Source organism: Salmo salar, chromosome 20 (genome assembly GCF_965601325.2).
Source record: "Salmo salar chromosome 20, fSalSal1, whole genome shotgun sequence".
NCBI lineage: Eukaryota > Metazoa > Chordata > Actinopteri > Salmoniformes > Salmonidae > Salmo > Salmo salar.
Genome location: NC_138310.1, coordinates 49,483,336 through 49,506,614, shown reverse-complemented (window position 1 = coordinate 49,506,614; position 23,279 = coordinate 49,483,336). Strand labels below are relative to the sequence as shown.

Here is a 23,279-nt window from a genome sequence, read left to right as displayed (position 1 = left end):
GCCGTTGAAAATAAGAATTTGTTCTTAACTGACTTGCCTAGTTAAATAAAGTTAAAATAAAAATCATGCATTCCATACTGAGAGGACAAAGGGATTTTGTCTGCTCCCTTAAGATTTACAATGGGCGTGAGGTGTCATAAACCCCCCCCCCCCCCCACATCCATACCTCTCAATCTCTCCCCCGCTGGTGGGTGTGAGAGATATCGCTGTAGGATTATGGTCCACACGGTAACCTGACCTGCACAGGCCAGTCATGACACTCTGCAACTACCTTGCCTCTTGTTAGATCATGAAACCAATGAGAGCATATGGGGTTTTAATGAAAAAGGTGTTTTTTTATGCAGATGCTAATGAGTGGTTGTATAATTATGTCCATATTGATCAGAGAGGGAGAGAGGAGAGAATAAATATAGAGGGAAGGTGGGAAAGAGCAAGAGAGGAAGGAAAGGAAGATATTTGTAGATAAATACTCTGATTGAATAAAAACACAATTCCTTCCTGTCTAGTTTGAAAGCAGGCCAGTGATGTAAATAACCCCAGAGTTAACCATCGGTCTCTTTGTTTGGGTTGTGTGCGAGTGAGTGTGTTATTTTCCTCTCCCTTTCTAAAGTAAGGACTCGACAGTACATCGGTGTATTATTATACACTGTTTTTCTGCTCTGCAAATGCAAATGAGGTCTGATTCCCTAGAGCATATTTCCGACAACATGTGCAAAAGTTCTAAGCAGGAGTGCAAGGCGACGAGTTGGGCTGATTTGGAGTCGCTGCAGAGTTTAACTCGGCACTCCCGCTGAGGTCAGCCGTGAATTTCAACAGTTTAGAGGGAGACGTATCTGTCATGTACTCTAAGATTATAATGTAAATAGAATAGAATAAAGTTGAGAATATTATAGTTAAGTCGAGCATATCATATAAATTGATCAAATAAAACAGGTTTGAATACAGTCTGGTGTAGATTTGAATCAGTTTGCTACTCCATTGTGGAATGTGTTTCATCACACCCAATAGCTGTTTTCTGATTTTGATTTTATTGTTGTCTATAACCTACGCTATGTTAGCGTATTTTTTTCTGAAAACATATCAAGGGTTAGGGTTAGTGTACAAAACATTATGAGCACCTGCTCTTTCCATGACATGGACTAAGTCCATGTGAAAGCTATGATCCCTTACTGAATACACTTCAATGTGTGTAGATGAAGGGGAGGAGACAGGTTAAAGAAGGATTTTTAAGCTTTGAGACCATTGAGACATGGATTGTGTATGTGTGACTTTCTGAGGGTAAATGGGCGAGACAAAAGATTTAAGTGCCTTTTGAACGGGGTATTGTCGTAGGCGCCAGATGCACCGGTTTGTGTCAAGAACTGCAACACTGCTGAGTTTTTCTTGTCAACAGTTTCCTGTGTATCAAGAATGGTCCACTACCCAAAGGACATCCAGCCAGCTTGACACAACTGTGGGCCAGCATCCCTGTGGAATGCTTTCGACACCTTACTAATTGAGGCTGTTCTCAATATTGGGAAGGTGTTCTTAATGTTTTATACACTCAGTGTATATAATGCTGTGTCTCTCTCTCTCTCACCCACAGGTCAATGGACATCCTCCACAAGGGACCCAGTTGTTTCCTTTAGTCCCCAGTGCCGACACCCAGATGCTGCTTAGGTAGTCACCCTTACCCCCTGCTCAGCGGCACCCTGACCACATGTAGCTGCCCTTCTCTGCTAGGCCAACACAGCCCACACAGTCTTCATGAGGATCACGACCCTGCCAGACCACACCAGATAGAGGTATGTATATCAGTACAGTGTACTTCGATACATCTCGTATTGAACAGCACTTGGCAATCTTGAGATGTTACACAGTGTGCATAATGGACAGACTTTCTTTTGAATATTGTAATGAGGCAGCAGTGGCTTGATGGTGGACAGCTGTCTTGGTCTTGATTTCAATGGCGTGAAGAGGCATGAAGGGGGAACGTTGACATATCCAAGACAAGAGACAGCTCCCTCACACTGCCAATCTGCTGGCCATCCGGCCCATCAATAGTAATGATTTTGATTATTTAAGTCACAATCCAAATCCACGGACCTAACCCTAAACCACCAGTTGGTTTTTCGGGATCTAATTTCCCAAGAACTGAATTGATAGAATTTAAAGAAAGCCTTTCCCATTCCTGTTCATCTGAGGTTTAAGGGCTGATTTTTACTTTTCACAACCGGGTGCCATGGCAGCACCTGCTATACCTTCCCTCTGGGAGAGCTGTCCTTAGTGTTTAGAGGTTTAAGGTCAAAGGTCAGTGTCATAGCCTCTATCAAGTACAGGGACCTGCTGTAGCCTGTCCCCTGAGACAGCTGCCCCTGTCTGGCCTGGGGTCAAAAGTCACCCTAACACAAAGTGACAGGCATTAACAGGAAGTAAAACCTACCACAACACCAACACAACACCATACATAAATAAAATCTGCTCAGTCCATTAGCACAAACTAAACTACTACTTGTAACGTTGGAAAGAATACTGTAGCTGTGCCTATGCACAGCCAGGGATTTATTTTGTGCCAGCCCATGCAGTCTTAATTCATTCAGGCACTTTCAATGTTGCTTTAAAAGCCAGAAACATTGATGCTCACCCTACATTTAGCTGTGAATCGATCACTGAACTAGCTGTAACAAAGAAGAGAAATAGGGATAATGCATGAAGATAACACAGTATGCAGTCTGAGTGAGTCATTTTGTAATTTGCCTGGATAGGTCTTGCAGAATTTCTCAGCTATTCTGAGACCTTGACATTTCTGTAAAAACAAGTAACGGACCTCAAAGTGCCCTTTTTGTATTTGCATGTTGTTACGTTTTTTAATTTAAGGAAAACACTGCGGTAGAAATGCCAACAGGTCATTTGGGGGCAGGTGGTGGTGTTAAATGTGCATAAATTGATATTTATGCTTCTTTGAGTTAATGGAGAAAAACAGAGAAGAAAAACAGATTCCCTTGGAATGATTTGAATATTGATTTTGATATTGACATTATGGAGGGGTGGCTGGTTGGGTGGCTGGGTGGTGTTTAGGATGGATGCATGGATGGATGGATGTATGGGTGGGTGGTTGGATGGGTGCATGGGTGGATGCATAGGTGAATTGGTGGAATGGTGGATTGTTTGATGTGTAGTAGGTAGGGCAGGTGATGAAGATCAGAGAGAGTAAGATAAGAGAGAGTAGGATAGCAGGATCCCATATGGAAAAGATATAGAAGAATTTAACAAGATTCCTATATGTTCTACCTGGAACTTGTAAGTAATACTGTACATATGGCAGCAAGTACACTTACAAGATTCTTGTAATATCTGACTTATACGGGTGGTTAAAATGTAGAAATAACAAAAATGTTGCATGTATTATATAAATGTATTATATAAAAAACATACATGAGACATTAAGCTAAGCCTTCTAAGGTCTCACATACATGTGACATACACACATCAAAGCACTTGCATACCACTGTCTGACATCATTGAAGCATGTGATGTGACACTTATTGAAAAAATAATCAACGTCCTCAGCGAGGAGGAGCAGAAGGAGGAGGAAAGGGAAAAGCAGAAGGAGGGGGAGGGGGAGGACAGAAGAGGAGCAGGAGGACAAAAGGGGAAAGCAGGAGGAGGAGAGGAGGAGGATGGGAGGACAGGAGGAGGAAAGGGGAAAGCAGGAGAATGAGGGGAGGAGGAGAGGGGAGGAGGAGCAGTGGGAGAAGAACACAGTTGGGGAGGAGGGGAGAGGCAGATGGGAGGATGAGAGGAGGAGGAGGAGAAGCAGGAGGAGGAAAGGGGAAAGCAGAAGGAGGGGGATGAGAGGAGGAGGAGGAGAGGGGAGGAGAGGAGGAAGAGGAGAGGACAACAGAAGGAGGAGGAATTACTTTGATTGCTGCATTGAATCTATTTAGTTATTAAGTAGAGATCTCACAAAAGCCATTCTCATGATAGCATGTTGTTAGTAGTCAGTGACAAATATCAAACCTAAGTAGGGATGGGCTTGGTTAAAACCCTGGTTGGGAGACCAAAGGCATACCTGTAGATAAATCAACTGTCCAGTAGGAGGTGCTGCATAACCTTAACCATGGAAACTCCAAACATGAAAATGTACATACAGTGGTTGCTCCTTTAAAAGTTGCATCATACTGCAGCACACCTTGCAGGCTGCTGCAGCATTCTGTGGCATGTTATCTAATTGTCAGCCATTTTTTCTGTTAATGCAAGTTAGTGCTAGTTTGACCACCAGAGGGCATCTTTGAGAGGCATTTGATAGTCTTCCATATTGCCATTACTGGAGAATTGAACACCTTTTTTGTAATAACATAGTATATGGGAATTAATTTGATTAATATTATGATGTATCTATTCCGAGAAAAACCAAACTCTCTGGGTTTCCATTAGGATGGAATGGAAAACATGACGCTGTACAACGTGATGGTCGGGAGTAGGCTACAGCATAAGAAGATTGGAGGATTCTAAATTGTTTGCCTTCATTAGACATATTTCTTCCAATATTTATGTAAATCAGTTACATTTATTCCCATAGTAATTCCTTATGGATCCATAACTAAATCAACATCTGCATTTTGAAAGAGTATTTTTATCATTATTTTATTAACGAAAGCATGAAGATGCTGATGAAGAAATATGGTACTGTACAGTAAATGGTTTTACATTTGGATAATAAAGCATTTAAAGCATGAAGATATAAGCCACCTGCATTTGTTTATTAGGCTACTGTGCAGTCTGACCCATTTTACTCACCCTAGCAGAGCTGGTTAGGCAGTTTTCGTGTTTACCAAAAGGTTGATGACTGTAACTGTGCTGCTGGAAGCAATTTAATTATGCTTTTTTTGCCGACGGTTACTGACACCGGCCATATTCAACAGGTGTTGAGCGCTCGTAAATTCATTATTTTGCGCTCTGGTACACACAGACGAGAGTGCTCTGAAATCGGAGTACTGTAGATAGCCAGAGCGAATTTAAGAAAACACCCGAATGTCCATTGAGAACACACGATGACTACACCGCAAGAACACAGTGGCCTCTATCATTCTTAACTGTAAGAAGTTTGGAACCACCAAGACTCTTCCTAGAGCTGGCCGCCCAGCTAAAGGGAGGTGACTGAGGGAGGTGAGGTGACCAAGAACCCGATGGTCACTCTGACAGAGCTCTAGAGTTCCTCTGTGGAGATGGGAGAACCTTCCAGGAGGACAACCATCTCTGCAGCACTCCACCAATCAGGCCTTTATGGTGGAGTGGCCAGAGAGAAGCCACTCCTCAGTAAAAGGCACATGACAGCCCGCTTGGAGTTTGCCAAAAGGCACCTAAAGACTCTCAGACCACGAGAAACAAGATTCTCTGGTCTGATGAATCCAAGATTGACCACTTTAGCCTGAATGCCAAGCGTCACGTCTGGAGGAAACCTGGCACCATCCCTACGGTGAAGCATGGTGGTGCTAGCATCATGCTGTGGGGATGTTTTTCAGCGGTAGGGACTGGGAGACTAGTCAGGATCAAGGCAAAGATGAACGTAGCAAAGTACAGAGAGATCCATGATGAAAACCTGCTCCAGAGCGCTCAGGAACTCAGACTGGGGGTGAAGGTTCACCTTTCAACAGGACAACGACCCTAAGCACACAGCCAAGACCTTCGCAGGAGTGGCTTTGGGACAAGTCTCTGAATATCCTTGAGTGGCAAAGACAGAACCCAGACTTGAACCCGATCGAACATCTCTGGCGAGACCTGAAAATAGCTGTGCAGCAAAGCTGTAAGGGGTGCGTACTGGCGGTAGAGAAGTCAGGCGCAGGAGAGCAAAAATTGATTTACAACGGCACAGTTTAATAATAAAAACCACCGTTAACAGAACAATAAATCAAATGGGTACAAAACCCATCAATCACCAGCATAACATGCACAAGCACAATAAATCAAATGGGTACAAAACCCATCAACCACCAGCATAACATGCACAAGCACTTACAGCAAACAATTCCGGACAAGGACATGGGGGCAACAGAGGGTTAAATACACAACATGTAATGATGGAATCGAAACCAGGTGTGTGGGAAGACAAGACAAAACAAATGGAAAATGAAAGGTGGATCGGCGATGGCTAGAAGACCGGTGATGTCGACTGCCGAACGTCGTCCGAACAAGGAGGGACCGACTTCGGAGGAAGTCGTGAAAGGTGCTTCAACAACGTACTGAGTAAAGGGTCTGAATACTTATGTAAATGTGATATTTCTGATTGATTGAATTTTTTTTTGAATAAGGCTGTAACCTAACAAAATGTGGAATAAGTCTAGGGGTCTTTCCGAAGGCATTGTAAGTGAACACATACAAATACTCCACTGACATATAAGGCAACACATACAAATTCTTACCAGATTATTATTAGATGTTTTACAAATCATCTTCGTCTGCCATATAAAATTCTTATTTGATTTGTATGATTATTTTCCATATGGGATCTTATGTTGGCGATTATGATGGATGGATATGGGAGTTGAGGCAAAGGTGATAGAGGATGAGAGATATGAAGGAATGTACTGTAGATGAGGGACATGTATAGATGGGCTCAATGGGGCAGTGGGAGGAGGGTCTTGGAGACACGGATGAGTCTTAGCATATTTATCCAGAGAGGGAGTGTGTCTTCGCCAAGGGTAATTCACTGGGAGTTGCTGTGAAATGGAGCAAGTCTGCTGAAGCTGACAGAGATTATTCAAACATTTTCCGGGGAGTTGTGACAGAAGAGAGTGGTTCAGAAATCAGACTCAATCATAATGTACTGGGTCCCATCACAGACTGCAGAGTTTTCCCTTGGGCACCCATGCAGCACAACTATAATTAAAGAAAACATAGGCAAAAACCGAAGGATATTTGCTACTGCGGGACAGGGGAGAATGCATACATTCTCTATGCATTTTGTAGGTTTAGAAATACTAGTCAAATAGCATCGATTTACATACGGTAGGGCCATGGAATCCCTGATTTCAGCTAGATTTGCATAGGAAAGTTTGATGAAGCATACTCAAGTGGATTTTATAATGCTCTGAGGCTGAAGGACTAGATATTTTTCACATGATGGAGGGATAGGAAGTAGGCAAACTGACAGAAAAATGCCTACTTTTTATTCCAGCGTCACATGGATCAAATTCCCAGTTGTTCAGCAGCAGAGCAATTTTAAATGTTTGCTTGATTTCCAAGTACGGTAGTTGTAATACCTCGATGGTTTAGAGCATGGTTCTGGCAACATCAGGGTTGTGTGTTTTGATTCTCACATGGCCTAAATACTGTATATTACATACAGTTTGTCTTAAAACAATATTATATATACTTCACATTTCACAATTCTGCTATTTTCCTCTAGTTTGTCAGCTATGTATGATGCTGATGCTGGCACATTGAGATGGAGTTGATAACCGCAACGTAATTCGCCAAGAGGGGATAAATTAACGGAATATTCAAACGAAATAAAGCAGCATATATCTTTAAACAGTTTATCTTATCTCTTCAAATAGAGGAGCCCTAGAGGGACAGCTGCATGCAGTGATCATGAATGGAGCTCAGTTAGCACTGCTGACTACCAAGTAGGGCCCCCGCCTCGCCTCTTCCAGCTAAAAGGGGCTTTCAAAGGGAACCCGGCTTCCCAGTGTCACCACGTAAAGTCCACAGCCAACAGAATATTTTCTTGGTGCTTTGATTTCACATTCATTTAAGGCTTGCTGTGATGACTCTGCAGGAAATATACACACCCATAAATTATGATCGGTTATGTTAGGTTACGGTTGTAGTCTGCGTTATGGTTGTAGGATGCTTTAGAGGTGTTGTGAGAGAATCATTCAATCGCAGTGCTATGTGTTAGCGGCTGAAGCCCCATTAGACGCACTGAATTCCCTGTGTGGCTTAGATCTTGGTAGTGATCCCGGCCAATGTGGGGATGTGTGGCGAGGGGACCCTTCGTCTTTGAGGTATAATGCTGGTTTTAGGGTTTCACAGCAAAATATTTGATCTCTAAGGCTCCAGTTAAAAGCTTGTTCTTTGAAGGCTTACTGAGTTTATGGTAGAGTAAGTTGACTAAACCCAGAGGATGTTTGCCTTGCAATAATCAAGTAATGTTGTACTCTAACTTAACCGCTGGAACACTACTGAAAATGGCTCCAAAATGCCCTCTAGGAAAGTCTTCACAGTATCTAGCATCAAACAACACCCAGTTAATGTGCAGTGGGTGCGTTATTCCTTTTATTTGACGAGCACAGATGGTGAGAAACTTTTTTTCCCCCTGTTTTCCCATTAATACTGCATAATTGATGTCACACAGCAAAGTTCATGATTAAAGGGATACTTTGGGATTTTAGCAGTGAGGCCCTTCATCTACTAGCGTTAGCACAATTACTGGAAGTCTATGGATATCTACTAGCATACTGTAAATGTACTATATAGGATAGATTGGTATGTTGCCCCTCAGTGTTTGTGTGTCTCATGATGTAACTCAGCAGCTGAGGCAGCGTGTCACATGATTGATTCTCTGCGGTCTCCCTCCTTCTGAGCACCGCCGCAGTCCAACTCAATCCTCGCAGACCCAAGCACAAACAACACAAGTCTCCAAATGTACAATATACTGGCTTTTGAAACCCAATCTCCTTCTCCTAGACCCCTAGTCTGCCTGTTCATCTGCAGTTGCTATGAGACAAACACCTTGGAGCATGCCTTGAGGGTCACCCTGACCAATAATGGAGATGCATGGCTCAGCGTCTTGCTGAAGCACTTTGTTTTCTCTCTTTCCTGTCCATCCCTTTATCTGAGGGAGAGAGTGGTGGTGCGTAATGGGGTGTGTAAAACAGGCTTTTGGTCCATGGCCCTAATGGATAAGCTCCAGACCAGAGCCGCCTTCTGATCAAACGCACAAACCAGAATTGTCTATTTATCCCAAAACAATTTAGAGAATATCAGCGTCATACCGTCAAGTAGGAAAAAAACACCGCTGTGATATTTAACTCATTACTTGCCACAGAAAACAATAACATGAGCGCACATCAGTCAAAACTTGTCAGCCAGACACGCAGGATGTGGTGCCACATTGCCATGATAAACAAACGTTTCATGCGACATGATTAATATCACGCAGCGATACGATTGTCATAGCAATGAAGTTATTGGCAAGTTTAGACGACAAACATCTGCATGTGCCAGATCTTCTCAGTCAGTTTATGTGATAGGCCCTTCTGAGAAGGAGAAAGAATCACGCTGATATATTCCTGTATCAGTCCTCTTTGTAAGGTTTTTGGTGTACTACTGTACTACGTTCTACCAGGCTCCTTTCATCTTGCCTCATGTTTCACATTATACTGTAGAAACTTGGTAGTTTATATGATTAAAAACGATTGATGCTCATGTTTTAACTACTTGGTATTTGCACACGCCTGTAGCCTGTCTTGTACTATCAAGACCAGAATACATTAGTGCTCTTGTACAACTCTTCAGCATTAAAGTGAAAACATACTGACAGTAAGCAGAAGCCCGATTCCCTGAATAACAGACGGACAAGCTATCCCATGTTCTGTTTATCTTAGAGTGGAGGAAACAGCAGCCATCAAGTGTCGCCCAGACTGTCTTTACTCCATGCGTAGTGAACCGCCCTGGGTCTTGCTCTTATTCTCTTCTCCCTCAGCCCAATCCTTAGACGGCGGGGCAGCAGATCTCATTGACTGGGCCCTCCCTGGGCCCCTGGGGCATTGCAGGCCGTTCCACTCCACAGCCAACAGCCTAATCCATCTCCATTGTGGGGAGGCATAGGAGTCAGAGAATTCTGTCTGAGCAGAGCATAGTGGACACTCATCCTGTAAATAAGCTCTGGGATGTCGACAGTTCCCAGTCTCCACACCAAGATTCCCCAGAGAGCTGATGGCTAGCTGCTTGGCATTTCAAGCCGTCTACCTTGGAGAGTTCTGCCCGTATACTGTAACGATGTTTCCCGCTATAGCTGACAGGACTGTGGTTTTAGTAAACATGATATGAGAGGAGCTGGAGATCAGGCCCTCATTCTTTGGGCAGATTGTTTACCTTTAGATGATGGCAGATGGCGTTGTCTTACAGCAACTTAGCCTGAGTGAGATGGTGAGAGTGTGAGAGAGAAATGTATTAACAGCATCCATGTTATTTTGTTGTTTACCTGCATTTCCTCTTATCAAGTTGAAAGTTGCCTGACCGCCATTAACTCAACAGCGGTGCAGCATGTTCCTTGTTAGTCTTTATTTTTATGTACCGTGTTTCTTTGTTCCTTCCCAGCGAAACGGCAATTTACAGTTGCTAATAGCTGTCTGGCAGTACAGTTAATTCCTTTTTAATTATGAAGAGCCAGCAGGTAAGCGTTTTTCAGAGCATCCATCATGCTGCCCTTTTTCATCCACTACGGTATGTACGGTATGGTGGCCTAAATGTCTCACACAGTTATTTGACCTTGAGAGTAACCGCACCAGTGCCTACTGCACCTCTATTCACAAGATCAAATGCATTGTAAAAACAAAACAACAACAAAAAAAGGCTTCCAACGTGGCTTCCGTGGCTTTACTTTCGTTTGGTATTCATCATAGCGTTAGCCCCGTAATCCAAGGTACAGCTGTGAAATGGGTCGGTGAAATGAGATGCATATGGGCAGCTGCTCTGTTTCTGTTGACGCTGCGTGGCTGATGGCCACTTCGTCGCATGAGAGAAGCCATACAGTAACCTCATACACCTCCATTCCCTGGTTTTTATTGAATTCACAGCACAGACAGGAAACAAAAGGCCTATTTAATGGCCTATGACAAATCCCATGCAGATCCTGGTGTATTAAGTTGTAAAGCTGAAAACTGTAACCGCAGAAATACTGTCGTCAGTACAGATAGAGCGTGTGTGTTTAAGGTACTTTGGCATGAACAAGGAATTACCACGATAAAAATATTAAAGTACCATTTCATGGATATGCTTCATGCGCGCGTGAGCGAGAGAGAGGATATATATATATCTATATCTCGGCCATAGTCAGTTCATAGCACTTCAAATCTGTCCCGCTACCTCAGATATTTTTCTATTTGTGATAGGACTACCGATCTTTATTTTAAAGAAAAAACAGTATCTGCCATACCTGGAAGCAGGGTAGATATGAGACACTGTGTGTTTCTGTGTTTGCATGTGTGTGTTTTTTAGAGAGGATTTTAAAATAATGTGTTCGTAAGTGTGTGGGTGGATGACTGCGTGCTTTTGCTACAATTGTATATGCATTGCCAGTTGGCGTCTTCTATACGGATACATTTCTGTTTTCACTCATATTGGAGATGTATGTAGCTATTTAAAAGACTGGCTTTTAGAGAATCCACAGAAGGTAGACCCACTGTGATAAACCCCTTATTAAACTGTGCAGCCAACTAACTTTGTCCAGGGATTGCATGTTGAGTTATGATTTGCTAAGCTATAATTACACAAACCTACTATTTGTCCTTATCTCTTCATTGGGCGTATTAGCACGACGTGTATAATTCCCTAACATCTTAAAGAAGTTCCTATGAGGAGGAAAATAAGATACAAGCTGTTAAGAAAATTGGCTCTCCTGAAACATCACATCAACCTTATGCCTCAGTCTGTGCGAAACATTTAATTCAAGCTATTGCACATTCATTGAAATGCATTCACATACATTTACTGGTTTTAATCACCTGAATGTACTTCAAACACTGCTGTTTTGCATCCTGATCGTGGCTGATAGAGATATTTCATCTCAGTTTTACCACTGTGATAGCTAAATGCATAGATATACATCTTGATTCACCTAGTGAATTCCCCACCTGGCGTCTCACGTCCTGACCAGTGCCTCTCTCCTTTGCCTTGCAGTTTCCCAGAAAGCCCGAGGGAGGATGGACCGGCTGATCTTCTCCTTGTTGATGCTGGCCGTCTCCACCAGGGGGCAGCTGTGCCCCAAGCGCTGCATGTGCCAGAACCTGTCCCCCTCGCTGGCCATCCTCTGCGCTAAGACGGGCCTTCTCTTCGTGCCCACCGTCATCGACCGGCGCACCGTGGAGCTGCGGCTCACTGAGAACTATATCACGGCCATAAGGAGGCGGGACTTTGCCAACATGACTAGTTTGATCCATCTGACGTTGTCCCGCAACACCATAAGCCAGATCATGCCTTACACCTTCGAGGACCTAAAGCGGCTGCGGGCGCTGCACCTGGACAGCAACCGGCTGAGTGTGATCAGGGATGACCACTTTCGGGGGCTCACCAACCTTAGGCACCTGATCTTGGCCAACAACCAGCTGCACAATATCTCTCCCCACGCCTTTGACGACTTCACAGGAACCCTGGAAGACCTGGACCTGTCCTACAACAACCTGGTGGACATCCCCTGGGAGACGATAGGTCGTCTAACCAATGTCAACACCCTTAACATGGACCATAACCTTATAGAGCACGTGCCCCAAGGGATCTTCACCAACCTGCACAAGCTGGCGCGTCTGGACATGACGTCCAATAAGCTTAAGAAGATCCCACCGGATCCACTTTTTCTGCGCATCCCTGTCTACGCTAAAGCCAAAGGATCTCCTCAGTCGTCATTGGTGATGAGTTTTGGTGGAAACCCGCTCCACTGTAACTGTGAGCTGCTGTGGCTGAGGAGGCTGACCAGAGAAGACGATCTGGAGACCTGCGCCTCTCCTCCAGACCTCACAGCCAAGTACTTCTGGACCATCCCCGAGGAGGAGTTCATCTGTGAGCCTCCGGTCATGACCAGGAAGTCTGCCAAGACCTTCACCATGGAGGGCCAACCTACCAGTCTGAAGTGCAAGGCCAATGGAGACCCGGACCCAGAGATTCACTGGATTTCCCCCGAGGGCCGTCTGATCTCCAACACGTCACGGACTGTCACCTTCAGCAACGGCAGCCTGGACATCAACATCACCTCCCTGAAGGACTCTGGAACCTTCACCTGCATTGCCTCCAACGCGGCGGGGGAGTCCACGGGCCAGGTGGAGCTGGTGGTCAACCTCCTCCCTCACTTGGCCAACAGCACCAACCGGCTACGGGAGCCCGACCCTGGTCCTTCAGACATCCTCACCTCGGCCAAGTCCACCTCAACCACGGGCAACGACACACGGAGGAACCAGGAGGGAAGGGTGCTGATGGTGGAGCTGACAGCTAGCTCAGTGCTGATCAAATGGCCATATCAGAACCACGTTCCTGGGATCAGGATGTACCAGGTCCAGTACAACAGTTCCCTGGATGACACACTCATCTACAGGTGAGGAGGGATAGGGATCTAAACAGGGGTGATGGAGAAATGAAGAGGGGAAATAGCTTCAGTCTCTTGGTTAGAATGAGTTAATAACTTTGAACAGTTTTTTTTGTTGTATTAATGAGGTTTTATGATTAAATACCATTTTGACTCACAGATGTAAAATTACATGATGTCTATCAGTAGCAATCATAAGAACACCAGAAACATTTCATCTTGTACAAATGTATGTCATTATAATGAGATGATAAATAGGTGGTAATTACTAATCGTTATTTGCAAGAGATAAACAAGGACACTTTTTCATTTGCTTTGAGAAAATGTTTCCTCTTTTCTTTTGTTATTTATTATTTCTCTCCTTTGTTCTTGTTCCAAGGTAATTATTTTTTGTTTTGATGCTTCCGTCATGGCATATGCCAGGTCCAACATCAATTTATATCAATTTGTAGAGTTTGTATCGCTCTGATAGATGCTGATGGATCGTTCTGTTCGCTCATTAATTATTTTGGTCCTCAAAAAGTATTGGTTTTCATTCAAGTCTCCTCACGTCTTCTTACAGGGCCTGGCCCAGGGCTGTATGCAGGCAACTTTTTTTTCTTCTCTGATCAATGACAGCAGTCACAAAGGGAGAAAATTGATTTAGGATCTCATTTAGGGCGTCCACGCCGAGATTCTGGTGGCAACTCTTAGTGACTGAAGATAGGCAGGTCTGTCCCACTGTGGAAAATGCACAGCCAACACTGAGAGAAAGAGAGAACTTTTCAATCTTTGTTTCAAGGGAAACGTATTCCCCAAGCTGTGTCTGTTACCACGGGGAGTTGGAGGGATGATTTTGAATGCTGAACACGGAGAGGAGCATTGTGCACAGAGAGACACAGTTTGGATTGTGGATAGTTTTAGAGCAGGTACACAGTTTATAGACTGATGCTTCTGTGCTCTGATGCACTCTATCTCAGCAGATAGTGTGGGGAGCCTAAACGAATGAACACGGCAGCAAATTAACTGAATGGACAGGAGAGATGTTACTGTAGGTGAATTTATCTAGTACTAAGGACTTAAACCTGGCTCCCTGATTCTTGTTTCTCATTGACTAGTTGACTGATTTGTTTATTTGGTGTGGGCAAGCAGTGAGCACACACACACATTGTACACACACACACAGTTATGTAAACCTAGCATATTACAGTATGTATCTTGCACTTGTCTACACACCCACTGAAGGGTATGAGCACATAGTACACTCAAAGGCATTCAATACACTAATACAAACACACACCCACACAAACAAAGCAAGTACAGTACAGTACATTTCTTAAACAACTCATCATAAAAAAACATATTTCTTTGTTTTAGATGAATCAGAGGTTTTGTTTGACTCTAGGGCAGCAAAGCTTTCTTAAATTCAGCCTCTGTCTCCCATATTGATTTGGAAGAAGAGAAGAATGTGCATAAGGGACATGTTTCAGAGGCGAGGAGCTCAAGCTAGCAACAACACCCCGAAGCTGTAATTTATAGACATTTTTCAAAAGCTGTGCAGAGGAATGGCGTAACAGCCACTGCCAGGTCCCAGTAAACAACACGCCGCAGCCCAAAAATTATGACGAGCGAATCAGTATAATGCCCACAGGAACTGGGTCGACCAAACGAATGGTCCAGCCTGCCAGCTCGCTACGCATTAGGGCTATGGAAATGTCTGCCGGTACCCTTCTGCTGATTTGGCCCTTTGCAAATTAGCTGCTATGTACGCTTTGGTCTGTTCCAGCTCCTACTCAAAATGTGTCCTTGATCATTTTAGCCATTTCTGTAAAAAATAAAAAACGTCATTTCGGCCCAATAGTGCCCAATAGGGCTTGATAGTCCTTTCCTTCATGTCCGTGGATCTGAAATGAGTTGACAAATGCATTTGATACAGTGTAAATCAATCCGTCTTTTTCACATCAACGGACAGATTTTTTTTTACTATTAAAGGAAGCCATCTGACAGTATTGGGACATGGCCCCTACCATTCCTCTGATGTAGGAAGTGATTGATAGTTTATATCAGAAGCACCTGGGGCCGGCTGTGAGGACCATTGGGTTCCACTGTATATATGCTGGCACAGTCACTTGGGCGGTACCCGTCGATGGCATTGATAGTGTATCCATGCGGGGTGTCACCAGGAAGCAATGGGACCCAGCTGGACTTGGGAGAGACAAAGCCATCCCATTGGGCACACACTGGTTCAGTCATCGTTGTTTCCACGTCATTTCAATGAAATGACGTGGAAGCAACATGGAATAGATGTTGAATTGATGTCTTTGCCCAGTGAGATCATTGGTATGCAACCATTTGCCCACTTGAAGTGTACCTGCGATATCTCTCAGCCAGTCCTTATAAGGACTATATATAGTCAGAACAAATGAAAACAGTAAACATTAGGGATTCTTCTAAACAAAGGCTTGGCAAAGTATGATGCGTGAAGCAAAACGGAGCATTGCATAAGTGAATTCCCCAAATTATGGTTTTGATAAGACTCGGTTGCCAACAAGCTCATCCTATTTTCAAACGTGACAGGTAATTTCCTTTTGGTGTTGTACTTGAAGGCCCCCTGCAAAGAGGGCACAATGATGTGTTCACAGCATTGCCTTGTGAGAAATCAAAATAGAATCAAACAGAAGAGCATTACATTGCTGTACACGGCTTCTCCTGAGCAATGGGTATACCATCAAAGTAGTTGTCTCACTGTGCATGATGGTGCAGCGTATCGCCTGTACAGAGATGGGTAGATAGCCAAAACCTACATATTTAGCCTTTTGTCTGAGGAAACAAGCCGGTCTACCTTGTTCTTTTTGTTAACCACTCTTTACATTGCGGTCCTCAGTGTTGGAACTAACCTCCAAACTGGCCAGGGCTTTAAAGCTTAAAAGTTGACTCATCCAGTCCATATAGTATGTAAGATCGGATCTCGCGTGGAGATCTCGAATAGGGATCCAAGAAAGACAATGTTGTTGCCTGTCTTTTGATAGCGTATTTCAACAAAGAATGGCAACATTATAATGTTTTGTTGTTATCAGATGCCAACAACTGTAACATTAAACGGTAAGACAAACGCGCCTTGTATAAATAGACTGTCGAAGATTGAGTCAAAACACAAAAATCTATTTAAAAGTCAATGAAATCTCTATTATTAATCTCTATAAGTGTTGGTTTTAAGGCTTGCCAGTACAAATTAAACCAGGCGTTGAGTTGAATGTTGGTGTGGGACAGATGAATATCCCAACCTGTTCTTCCTCGTCTACCTGCCCACTTCAACGCTTTCTTCAAGGTTATACGCCGTGACGGCATTTAAGTTATGTACAGCAGGAAAAAGAAGGTGGGGATTCTGATAGGCTGCCATCACGTGTGATATCTCATTTGTATGCATACAGAGTGCTGAAGCTTTCGACTGGTGTTTGTGATATCACACATAATATGCTCAGCTGCACATTACCATGTGCACTACACTTATACTCAGAGACACGGGCATACAAGTGCGCAGACACACACTCTCTCTCTCTGACACACACGCGCGTACACACTGCTCTACTAACTACCATGCAACGTCTGACTCTAAATCTCTAAGCTTAGCCTTTTTCTTTTAAGTGTTCCTTCTTCTTCGGTGCTCCCATTTTCTATGACTGGCCTCTTAGAATCCGGTGATGTTCCCCTTTTTTCCAGGTTTATCCATCTTAGTGGATTCTCCTCACGTGTGCCTCTGTTGGAAAGGGCAGCAAGGGGCCGATTGGCTTTATCCCCTACCAGAAACACCAGACATGAACCCATCTGGGTGTCTCATCTCCGCCCCCCCCAAAAACTCTGCTCCCTTAATGTATACATGCATGCTACTCCGGCTGCATATCAATCAAATCAACTGACTTACCTGACTATCCCTATGCTGGAAAATAAATAACAGACCACTCTCTGAAAAGATATTATAACAAGTTAGACGACTAGACTGCTGAGGATCAAGTGTTTAAAATCAACATGAAATGAGCCGGAATTATGGACCGATTCCTTTGAATTCTGATGTGGGTGATAGAGGATGTTTTCAATTTGAAGCCAGACCTTTATCTCATGTGATAATATGAACTTAGCCATGACCATGCATGAAGACGAGGAAGTACAGTATGTCATTAGGCTCCATATAGTAGTTCTGGAAGCTGCACTCCATCAGAGGTGATTGGCAGATGGTTAATGTGTGAACCGGGATATAGCATGGAGAAGAGACTAGCCTAGATAGATAGTCTTCCCCTCCAAGCTAGTGACTCCCCCATTGTGAATGATTGATGGGATGAGAGGACGTCTCCTTGCTGGAAGGCTGCAGGGTATGTACTATGTGGTCGGATGACCCATAACCCTAAAACCACACACTGGTATTCCTGTTTCAGCTCTGGTATGATCCAATTTTATCCTGAACTTAAGTTTAAAGAAGGAATGTTGTGTCATTCTTTGGGTTGCAAATGGAGGATATATTTATGGAAACTTTTGAGGTTTACCAGTAAACTACCAGCATTTTTGAATCTTTCAAAGAATTTATGTAATATATCACAAGACATCTAGCGGCCTTTTTGTGTACGTAAGATTATTAAAGGTGTCTTTATTTATCTCTGGACATCTGTGCGTTCTTATCGCATGTAAAATATGTAAAATCATGAAATAAAAAATGTAATGAAAACATTTTTATAAATGTATATTTATAAATATAAACCATGAACTTTGTGAATACCGTTGGGGTTTAATATGAAATATCCTTTATATTATTCTTTTTTACACACTTTTATTTATTTTACTATGTCAATACGTATTTGTTGTCAATGTTTTGGCATCAAACTGGTGGCAGTTTGTCAATAGTTGGATGAGTTGCAGAGGGAATTAAAAACAATGCCATTGTTGATTTGGCATTTTTTTGACTATAACAAATAATCAGATGAAACTGTCAGTTTCCTGGCCTCTCTCCTTGTCACGTCCTGGCCAGTATAAGGGTTAATTGTTATTGTAGTTTGGTCAGGACGTGGCAGAGGGTATTTGGTTTATGTGGTTCGGGGTGGTGGTTTTTCTAAAAAGGGCATTTGATTTATGTATTCCGGGGTTTTTGGGCACTGTTCCTTGTTTACGTATTTCTATGTTGATCTAGTTAGTTGTATGTCTATGTTTGGTTAATTGGGGTGGACTTCCAATTGAAGGCAGCTGTGTGGTGTTGCCTTTGATTGGAAGTCCTATATAAGTTGGGTGTGTTTGTTTGTGTCATTGTGGGAGATTGTTTCTTGTCTAGCATGTATGAGCCTGAGAAGACTGTCGGTATATCTTGATTTCGTTTTGTTGTTTTTGTGTTAATTTTGATTTAATAAATGTTCAAAATGAACAAACACAGTCCTGCTGCATTTTGGTCCTCCTTCACCGACGATAACCGTGACAGAATCTCCCACCAAAAATTGACCAAGCAGCAGAGGAAGGAGCAAGGGGAATTCGGTGAGGACCGGGAACGCTACCGAGGAACGCGACTGGCGTTTAAACCAGAGAGGCAGCCCCAATAATTTTTTTGGGGGGGGCACACGGACAGATCGGCGGAGCCGAGGATGGAACCAGAGCTAGTGAGGGGAAAAGTGGAGGAAAGAGAAACAGAGACTATAAGGGAGTTGATGGGAAAATTGGAGGAGAAAAGGATGAGAGAGCTACTGTGTTGGTGTTTTAGGCACGACATTCGCCCTACAGAGCGTGTCCTAATGTTATCACCTGGAGTAGCGTTTATTAATAGTCCTGAGGTGCGTGCTAGCTGTCTGGTGAAGATAATACCAGCACCACGCACCAGGCATCCAGTTCGTCAAAATTAACAAACACAGTCCTGCTGCATTTTGGTCCTCCTTCACCGACGATAACCTTGACACTCCTCCTCACCAGTGTCATTATCAAAGATAGGATCAAGAGCCTCACATACATTATATCGTGTTGCCACAGAATGAATTGTGAGCAAGGCCTCAAAAAAGCTTTATAAACCAGGGCTGTGAGAAAAGTTCTATATATTATTGAAACAATGTTGCGATTGTTTATGAGAATGCCAACAGGTGTGGTTCTCCTGGTGGAATGATTCTATTGGGGAAAGGTTCCCATGGGGGTTGCCATGGAAGCCAAGAAGAGGAGTGAGGTGTGTGTGTGTGTGTGTGTGTGTGTGTGTGTGTGTGTGTGTGTGTGTGTGTGTGTGTGTGTGTGTGTGTGTGTGTGTGTGTGTGTGTGTGTGTGTGTGTGTGTGTGTGTGTGTGTGTGTGTTCAATCACACATGCATGTGGGGGTCTGGGAAAGGAAGTGTCCATCTGATTAATGGGCATGTGCCTGAACTCAATTGTATACACTAATTGCAGTCTCACCCATTCATTTCTAATGACCGGTCATTTTTGACCAGGAACACCACAAGTGTACAAAACCTAAATAAAACACCCAAAATGTATTGAAAATCATCAAAATGTATTTTATGTGTTCAGATGCCCTGTGTGGACCAAGTCATGGAACCTTATGACAATCAGATTAAATGAACTACATTTTTCAGAGAGCAAACTTGTAAATCGGTCCAATTCGACACTACACAACAGGAGGGTTAAATTAATTATTTCCTTTTGAACCATATGGTCTATCTACTAGAAACTCATGGACAATTATGGACACCAAGTTATGGAACTATAAATGACCAAACTTACAATAGATTGCCAAAATTACCGAAGATATCGGGTAACTTTGGTAAATTACTGGTAGCTTTGTAACCCTAGTCACGGTATGTTTTATCGATCAATGGGAGAATATGTAAGCAGTGTGTTTCTCCCTAACTCTTCTGCTGAGTCTTGCCAGTTGTTAGTTCACTTACGGCTCATGCCTTCCTTATTTAATTTGTTTGTAATTCTCTACTAATATGTGTGTACACACAAATGGCATTACGCACTTAGCTAATCATTAGGCCATTGTCCTCGAATTCAATGATTCACTTAGTATTAACTAATTGGATTACACCCCCTAACACCAACTGGGCATTCACACAAGTACCAAATACCTGCTTCAATGACTGCCAATTATACTCAACCCATGAAAAAGAATTAATGTTATCAAGCGCCACAGTTCAAAAGTCACTTCGCTCTAGATAGTTACATGGGCGTGAGCGAGGCCCTTTTGTACTGCACAGTTACCGCGGTACTTTTTCCATTCTCTCCTCCTCTGGTCCAAATCTAGCTGTGCTCAGCGAAAGGCCCTGTCACCTCCCCAGACCCATACTGATGTGCTGGTCCTTGGCATCTTGCTCAGAGTTTTCATCATCCTCCCCAAGGCCCAGATCATTTTTTTATTATGGGCGTTGACACGCCCCCCCCCCCCTCCCCAGCCCCTCCATCTCCTCCATCCCAGAGAGTGTTTAGATTAATTAAGCAGACAGACATGCAACAGCCGTAGCGATAACGAGGGAGGGAGGCGCTGGCCCAGTTAGTGATTTAAATCGCCGACAACAGGTCACTCTTTTTTATAAAGGAGTGAATGCAGCAGAATATGACAGAGATGCTGTTGAGTTACCTATTGATGGATATCATAACGGAGGTGGCTACGTCATTGAATGAGGAGGATGGATCGAGTTGATGCGCCGGAAATGATGGGCAAAGGCCATGCGTTTGTCATTACCGTGTGGTAATATGAACACTGTTCGGTGTCTTCATGAACAGTCCATCATCTGAACGCAAATATCAAATTCACACACACATGCACAAACGCACGCACGCACGCATGCACACACACACACGCACAGTCACTGTCACGGTTGTCGTAAGAATGGGACCAAGGCACAGTGTGTGTAGAGTTCCACATCTTTATTCCAAAGTGAAACTTCGCAAAACAAAATATATCAATAAACAAACAACGAAACGTGACTACGTGGTGCACATGCACAAACACAAAACAATATCCCACCAACACAGGTGGGAAAAATAGCTACTTTAATATGATCCCCAATTAGAGGCAACGATTACCAGCTGCCTCTAATTGGGAACCATACCAAAACACCAAGATATACATTTTAAACTAGAACACCCCCTAGTCACGCCCTGACCTACTACACCATAGAGAACCAAGGGCTCTCTATGGTCAGGGCGTGACAGTACCACCCCCAAAGGTGCAGACTCTGGCCGCAAAACCTGAAACCAAATGGGGGGGTTAGGGGGGGTGACTAGTGTCGGTGGCGGCTCCAGTGCCGTGCCTGGACTTGGCACCGGCGCAGAAGAAGGCTCTGGCCATGGAGCTGGGCTGGACGCCATGCCTGGACTGGGCACCGGCGCAGAGGATGGCTCCGGCCCTGGACCTGGGCTGGACGCCGTGCCTGGACTGGGCACTGGCGCATCGGAAGGCTCCGGCCTTGGAGCGGGATTGGACGCCGTGCCTGGACTGGGCACTGGCGCAGAGGAGGGCTCTGGCCCTGGAGCTGGGTTGGACGCCGTGCCTGGACTGGGCATCGGTGCAGAAGAAGGCTCTGGCCATGGAGCTGGGCTGGACGCCGTGCCTGGACTGGGCATCGGCGCAGAGGAAGGCTCCGGCCATGGAGCTGGGCTGGACGCCGTGCCTGGACTGGGCACCGGCGCAGAGGAAGGCTCCGGCCATGGAGCTGGACTGGACGCCATGCCTGGAAGCTCCGGACCGTTGACTGTCGCTGGAGGTTCCGGACCGTTGACCGTCGCTGGAGGTTCCGGACCGTTGACCGTCGCTGGAGGTTCCGGACCGTTGACCGTCGCTGGAGGTTCCGGACCGCTGATCGTCGCTGGAGGTTCCGGACCGCGGACTGTCGCGGGAGGTTCTGGACCGCGAAACGTTGTTGAAGGTTCCGGACCGTGAAACGTCGCCGGGAGCTCTGGACCGGGTACCGTCGCCGGGAGCTCTGGACCGGGAACCGTCGCCGGGAGCTCTGGACCGGGAAACGTCGCCTGGAGCTCTGGACCGGGAACCATCGCCTGGAGCTCTGGACTTTGAACTCTCGTCGGGAGTGTTGGACTGTGAACTGTCGCCGGGAGCTCTGGACTGTGAACCGTCGCCGGGAGCTCTGGACTGGGAACCGTCGCCGGAAGCTCTGGACTGGGAACTGTCGCCGGAAGCTCTGGACTGTGAATGCGCACTGGAGGCCTAGTGTGTGGAGCCGGTACAGGTGGTACCGGACTGGTGACACGCACTTCAGTGCGAGTATGGGGAGGAGGCACAGGACATACCAGACTGGGGAGGCGCATTGGAGTCCTGATGCATGGAGCCGGTACAGGTGGCACCGGACTGGTGACACGCACTTCAAGGAGAGTGCGGGGAGCTGGCACAGGACGTGCCAGACTGGGGAGACGCACTGGAGACCTGGTGCGTGGAGCCTGCACAGGTGGCACCGGACTGGTGACACGCACTTCAAGGAGAGTGCGTGGAGCCGGCACAGGATGTACCGGACTGGGGAGGCGCACTGGAGGTCAGATGCGTGAAACCGGTGCAGATGGCACCGAACTGGTGTCATGCTCTTCAGCACGCCTGTGCTGCAGCATTCTCATCGCTACCACCTCTCTCCGGAATCTTTCATCAAATTCCTCCTCCTACTCCCAAAAAGGCTCTGGCACTCTCTGCTGCTCGACCGCCAGCTCCATGCCCCCCCCCCAAAAAAAAAAAATCTTGGGGTTTCTGTGGCCGTTGTCCCTGGCGTCGTCGCTGTCCCTCCATGCTCCTTGGCGACTCCCGCCAAGGAAGGGTCTCATGTCCTCCCATGATTTCCTCCCATGTCCAAAACACCTTCTCCTCCATGGCACGCTGCTTGGTCCTTGCGTGGTGGGATATTCTGTCACGGTTGTCGTAAAAACGGGACCAAGGCACAGCGTGTGTAGAGTTCCACATCTTTATTCCAAAGTGAAACTTTGCAAAACAAAATATATCAATAAACGAACAACGAAACGTGAGTACGTGGTGCACATGCACAAACACAAAACAATATCCCACC

The 23,279-nt window shown here is 45.0% G+C and overlaps 1 protein-coding gene across 2 annotated transcripts in view; it reads left to right on the top strand.

Annotated features, from left to right (window-relative positions):
- LOC106580720 (leucine-rich repeat and fibronectin type III domain-containing protein 1-like protein) overlaps positions 1-23,279 on the top strand; it is a 114,524-nt gene that overhangs the window by 58,837 nt on the left and 32,408 nt on the right. For both annotated transcript variants that reach the window (XM_014162060.3, XM_014162059.3), the window contains exons 2-3: positions 1,586-1,784; positions 11,887-13,291. In XM_014162060.3, the coding sequence (XP_014017535.1) occupies positions 11,910-13,291 (1,382 nt within the window). In that variant the 5' untranslated portion in view covers positions 1,586-1,784; positions 11,887-11,909. The remainder of the gene's footprint in view (positions 1-1,585; positions 1,785-11,886; positions 13,292-23,279) is intronic.